Source organism: Chlorocebus sabaeus, chromosome 10 (genome assembly GCF_047675955.1).
Source record: "Chlorocebus sabaeus isolate Y175 chromosome 10, mChlSab1.0.hap1, whole genome shotgun sequence".
NCBI classification, from domain to species: Eukaryota; Metazoa; Chordata; class Mammalia; order Primates; family Cercopithecidae; genus Chlorocebus; species Chlorocebus sabaeus.
Window position 1 is genome coordinate 11,305,027 of NC_132913.1, and position 6,127 is coordinate 11,311,153.

General features: G+C 53.6%; 1 protein-coding gene across 1 annotated transcript; it reads left to right on the forward strand.

The window, feature by feature from the left end:
• The first annotated feature begins 2,070 nt into the window (after nt 1-2,070).
• Nucleotides 2,071-5,154, forward strand: TMEM185B (transmembrane protein 185B). Its single transcript, XM_007964700.3, has one exon. The coding sequence runs from the start codon at nt 2,522-2,524 to the stop codon at nt 3,572-3,574; it is 1,053 nt and encodes a 350-aa protein (XP_007962891.1). The 5' UTR covers nt 2,071-2,521; the 3' UTR covers nt 3,575-5,154.
• Nucleotides 5,155-6,127: the final 973 nt, after the last annotated feature.

The window sequence follows — 6,127 nt, forward strand, 5'->3', positions numbered from 1 at the left end:
CAGCTGGGGACAGATGGCAGACAGCATCCCTGACCCTGTGGCAAAAGCCTGGAAGCTGGCTCTGCCCTCCCTCAGGAGCTGGGCAGCAGAGCCACCGCTGCACCATGACAGGACACCTCGATACCCCCTTGGATGGAAAGGGTGCACTTGTTCTGAATGAGAAACTCAAGGTGGGAAAATATGCTCTGAGCTTCGTTTTCGCCACAAAGCTGGCAGCAGAGGCTCTGCGTTCATCTGACTACTTAGGAAATTGGGAAGGACTTCTGACTGTTCTCGCAGGGTCCAGAGGACCTGACTGCCACCAGCTCCCGGGGGGGGGGGGGCGCTGCCGGCAGCACCTCCCCTCCACGGGCTCTGCTTTCCTAGTGTGGTCATACTACTTGCATGCCTCTAAATGCAAAGTGCAAAGTCCCATGTATTGATTCATCTAATCCTCAAAACAATCCCGTGTGCTTTCCCAAGCCCATTTCACAGATGAAGAGGTTGGACTGGTGAGGGGGTTTTCCACTGTTACAAATCTTTAGTTGACAAATCCTTCTTGGAAGAAAAGAGTACAAAAAAGACCAATGTGTAAAACAGACAGATTGGAGCAACTCTGTTCAGGGGAGGAGCGGAGGGAGATAAGGCTCCCCAGAAACAAGAGTCTCTGCAGACACATCTATGTCTGAGCCTGAGGGCTGGTGAAGCTCACTCAGCTGGACTCCCTTCCCCAGGACCACAGATTGCCTGCGGGTAAAGTGAAGTTGTGGAGAGCGCCTCGGGTCTGGGACTGTCCGCCCCACACCCTGGATGCCCTGCTCATGCCCGCCTGGGGCAGGGCTGTGAGGGTGCAGGAGGGCCACTCCGCGGAGGCCCGGACAGGTGATGCATTCCTCTGATGGCCTGTCCTACTTCAGAGCCCAGGACCTACAACATCCCACACCCACTTCAGGAAACAGGACTAGGAGAGACTGGGGAGAGCAGGAAGGAGGGCAGCCAGGGCTCTGCTGAGCAGTGGGACAGCGGGGAAGACAGGTAGAAATCCTCCAGAATCTGCCCAGCTGGCCAGAGGGCGAAAAGGCGCCCCAAATCACAGACCCGCTGCAGCCTTGCTCTTAGACACCACCCAGGTCTGTCCCCCAACTTCACAGACCAGGAAACTGAGGCCCAGAGAGAAACAGGTGAATTTGCCTAGGTTTCTCAGCTGATGTGCGCCAGGGCCTAGGCAAGAACCCACATTTCTTGACCTCTGGTCCACTACCCTTTTCCAAAGGAAAAGGGAAACATTGTCCTGCGAGAATAACACGGAGACAGGGCCAAATAAGTCAAAATGAGGACAGACACGTGAAGGTAGGAGCCCTGTATCTGCGACGCGATTCTCTGCTAACCTGCCCATTCTCTGCTAACCTGGATTCTCTGCTAACCTGCCGGGTGACCTGGGGCAGGAAGCAACCCCCAACCCCGGTCTGGATCCAGTTTCCTCCCCTGCTCCGCAGGACGCTGTCCAGGGGCCAAGTGGCGTCTAACACCCTCACCAGTACCTTCCACTCTGGAGTGAGAGGGACAGGTACAAGAGCGAACACCCTTCCCAGCACCCTCCACTCTGGAGTGGGAGGGACAGGTACAAGAGCGCCGCTGCCGCCTGGGATCTCCGCACAGCCACTTCGCAGGCAGCCTGAGAAACGTCCGTTGCTCCGCCAGGCGGAGTTCTGCCCCGCGAGTCTTCATCCCAAGCAAGGCTCCCCCACCTCGTGCACTGGGTCTACGCGCGGGCCTTTTCCTTTGAGCCGCCGCCGCCCCTGCGCCGGCCCCCACAGGTCTGTGCTTATGCGTATCGGCCTTGCATACCTGCACCCGCTCCCTCGCTCGCAAACTCCCGCACTAGCCCGGCCACCCGCCTCTGCTCGCGCACGCGCCGTTCCCCCACGCCGCGCGCAGGGTGCTGGAGCCTCACCGCGGGAGCACTAGCCCGGGGCGGACTCTCAGGGAGCAGCGCAGAGCGCGGGGAGGGGAGGATCCCGGCAGAGGGGAGAAGGATGCCAACGCCCAGGCCCCGCCCTCTCCGCCCGGCCCCGCCCCCGCAGGGCCCGCCCAGGCCGGCAGGGAGGATGTGAGCTCACTCCCGCCTCCATGTTCCTGGAGTCGCCTGAACGCGTCCGCCCGAGGTCGCGGGACGCTTGGGGAGTCAGCAGCGCGCCAGGCCCCTCCGGGCGCCACACGCATTAGGTGTCTTCTTGATGGGTACGGAATGAAGGCGGGCGGTGGCTGGACCGAGGCAGCTCCCGGTTCGTAGCCGCCGCGCCGTCCGCGCCCGCGCACGCCACACCCCAGCGCGCTTCCGGCCGGGCCACGTGATCGCGCGCGCACGTGTTCCGGCCTCTCTGCGTCGCCGTTCGGAGCCTCCTGCTGGTCGCCCCGGCATTGGTCCACCGGGAGCCGGCTTGGGCCGGGCCCGGGAGGCGGCGACTAGGGGAGCCGCGGAGACGCGGGCGCTGAGCGTCGCGGGGGAGTAGGCCCGGGCCGGCAAGCGGCGGCCTCCGCCATGAACCCCAGGGGCCTGTTCCAGGACTTCAACCCCAGTAAGTTCCTCATCTATACCTGCCTGCTGCTCTTCTCGGTGCTGCTGCCCCTCCGCCTGGACAGCATCATCCAGTGGAGCTACTGGGCCATCTTTGCCCCCATATGGTTGTGGAAGCTTCTAGTCGTCGCAGGCGCATCGGTGGGCGCGGGCGTTTGGGCCCGCAACCCTCGCTACCGCACTGAGGGCGAGGCCTGCGTGGAGTTCAAAGCCATGCTGATCGCTGTGGGCATCCACCTGCTGCTGCTCATGTTCGAAGTCCTGGTCTGCGACAGGGTGGAGAGGGGCACCCACTTCTGGCTGCTGGTCTTCATGCCTCTCTTCTTCGTGTCCCCCGTGTCCGTGGCTGCCTGCGTCTGGGGCTTTCGACACGATAGATCGCTGGAGCTGGAGATCCTGTGCTCGGTCAACATCCTGCAGTTCATCTTCATCGCCCTAAAGCTGGACAGGATTATTCACTGGCCGTGGCTGGTGGTGTTTGTGCCCCTGTGGATCCTCATGTCGTTCCTTTGCCTGGTTGTCCTCTATTACATCGTCTGGTCCCTCCTGTTCCTGCGGTCCCTGGATGTGGTTGCTGAGCAACGAAGAACACATGTGACCATGGCCATCAGCTGGATAACGATTGTCGTGCCCCTGCTCACTTTTGAGGTCCTGCTGGTGCACAGATTGGATGGGCACAATACATTCTCCTACATCTCCATATTTGTCCCCCTTTGGCTTTCATTACTAACTTTAATGGCCACAACATTTAGGCGAAAGGGGGGCAATCACTGGTGGTTTGGCATTCGCAGAGACTTCTGTCAGTTTCTGCTTGAAATTTTCCCATTTTTAAGAGAGTATGGGAACATTTCATATGATCTCCATCACGAAGATAGTGAAGATGCTGAAGAAACATCAGTTCCAGAAGCTCCGAAAATTGCTCCAATATTTGGAAAGAAGGCCAGAGTAGTTATAACCCAGAGCCCTGGGAAATACGTTCCCCCGCCTCCCAAGTTAAATATTGATATGCCAGATTAAACTCCTAGAGAGGACCCAGGCACACACGGACTCCACCTTGCCTTTACCTCTTGTTCATCCCAAACCTGGAAATGGAAACAGCCTTCAAACACTGTCGTCTCACGCCCTGTTTGAGATCACCGCCTCATCAGTATGCATCATAGATGGAGGTGGTTTTAGTATGTGGGTGTGTGTGGTGTGTACCTGGGTAAGAGACTTGCTTTCCAGGTTCGCACTTTCAGGTGTAGCTGGGGGTAGTAAGTTGGATTGTTTTAGTAGGTCCTCGAAAGGAATAACTACACAGCTGTTTGTTTAAAGTGCTACTGTACCTATCAAAAGTATTGTTTAAAAAGTATTTTTATACACTGCTAATCTAAAATTGTATTTCAAATTGTGCCTGTTATGACATAGTAGCAAATGTAAAGAATTCTCTTTCCCACCACTTGTTTATAAACCTCATAGTTGATATTTTTAGTGTTCCTACTGTTAAAATACCTTCTCCTTGGGCTTCGCTGATACTGGTCTTTAATATTCTGATAGGTGAATTTTTCTAATGGAATGAACCCATGCATATGTAGTATTTATATGAATATTTTAGCAGTGTAATATGTTGAATTCTAGTTCTCTGCAGTACAATGTATTATGTTCGTATTTTTTAAAGCTTACATGTGAAGATATGTGTCTATTGCAGATGTCTTTAAAGACTGCATAAAACAATATGTGCCTGGTGTGGATCTTACCAAAGTACTAGGCATGAATATAGGGATTGCAAATCCCATGGGTCTTAATATTGAGGTGTTAGTAACTGAGGTCTCTGGTAGTACCCGTTAGTAGAGGAAGAGGCCGCTGCCCTTGGGAGCTTGTGACATGCTCCAGTGTGGTGCCAGGCCATAAAGTGGCATAGTTACTTTGTTTAGCGCCAAGTTGTTTAGTACTTTGCATTTTTCCACACAGGTAGTAACTGGAAATAAGCAACAAGTGGTTTGTCCATTTCTAAGAATCTTAAACTGTTAGTTGGCTGTAGTGTGAAGCATTACTTGTCATTGGAAAGATGGAGAGAGTGGCCTTAACCAGAAGTGGCCAACAGAAGCAGGTATCATTTTAAGGTCCAAACTTTCATCTGTCAGCAGTGGGGAAACAACAGTTCAAATTCGCTTTGTAGATGAGTACAGTGTTTCTTTTTGTTTTTCTTTTTTTTGAGACAGAGTTTCACTCTTGTTGCCCAGGCTGGAGTGCAATGGCACGATCTCTGCTCACCACAGCCTCTGTCTCCCGGGTGCAAGCGATTCTCCTGCTTCAGCCTCCTGAGTAGCTGGGATTACTGGCATGTGCCACCACGCCTGGCTAATTTTGTATTTTTAATAGAGACAGGGTTTCTCCATGTTGGTCAGGCTGGTCCCGAACTCCTGACTTGAGGTGATCTGCCCGCCTCGGCCTCCCAAAGTGCTGGGATTACAGGCAGGAGCCACTGCACCTGGCAAGTACAATGTTTCTTTAGGTGCTGGTGGTACACCAGGGAATCAGGGCAGAAGCCGGATCCTGCAAGAGTAATGTTCGTCTGAGAACAAATAAATACTTTCGAAAGGAGGTTAAAATAAAAAGGAGTGTTGGTGTTATTACTGTGGAGAAGACTGGATGGAGTCCACTTTTCTTATTAGTAACTTACTAAAAATGATCTAAACTGGACTCCACACTCTTTGCCTTGACCATGAGGCAAACTTGTTGGGTTTGGAGAAAAAAACGTAACCCTAAATTTACTATTTTTGCCCTATATAAAGCATTAAAATAACATGCTCTGCACACATGCTCTCAACAAAACCCAGAATGCCTGAGGGAGCTACAGCTCGGCTTAGTTGGCTGGGACTGAGCTCGCTCGCTCTCTCACACACTGGCAGTTTATACCAGCCGGCAGCCCTGAGCAGCAGTGGATGTAACTTTTTATAAATAAGGATTCATTCATTCATTTTCTCAGTATTTCTTGAAGACCTACCCCAAGCTAAGCATGGTGCTAGGCAGTGGGTGTGCAGTGGAGAGCAAGCGGCCCTGCCCTTGCAAAGTGGCCTGTACAGTGAGAAGTGTGAGCCGCACCCACAGAGGGAAAGGGCCCAGTGCAGCTTTTGCAAAATGCAGGGAAGGATGCTGCTAGCCTCAGGGTGACCTAGAACTTTAAGCCCATCTTTGTGTTCAGGAGCCCGGTGCCTCCCCTCCACCCCTAAAGAATACCTCAAAGACATGGATTTTCATTTCAGTAAGATTTAGAGGTGCATGGGCAGGCAGTGCTGGAGGAATTGGGAGGCAGGTTTAGGGGTTGCAGTGGGACCACTGGCCCCTCCTGGCTAGTTGCAGGCCAGGAGCTTGTTGGTACCTGGTGCAAACTCCCCAACCTGAGGAGTCCCCCACAACCCCCCAGCCCATCTTAAGCTCTTCCCCCTAGCTGTCTGGTATTGGAGAGCCAACGTCTGGTATGGAAACAAGCTTTCTCACCAGGTAGGCCATCCGCTGTCGTGACCATTAGGTTAAAAACAAGTGACAGGTTGTAGGAAGTCGTTTGGTCTGTGAGGTTGAGAGCAGTTC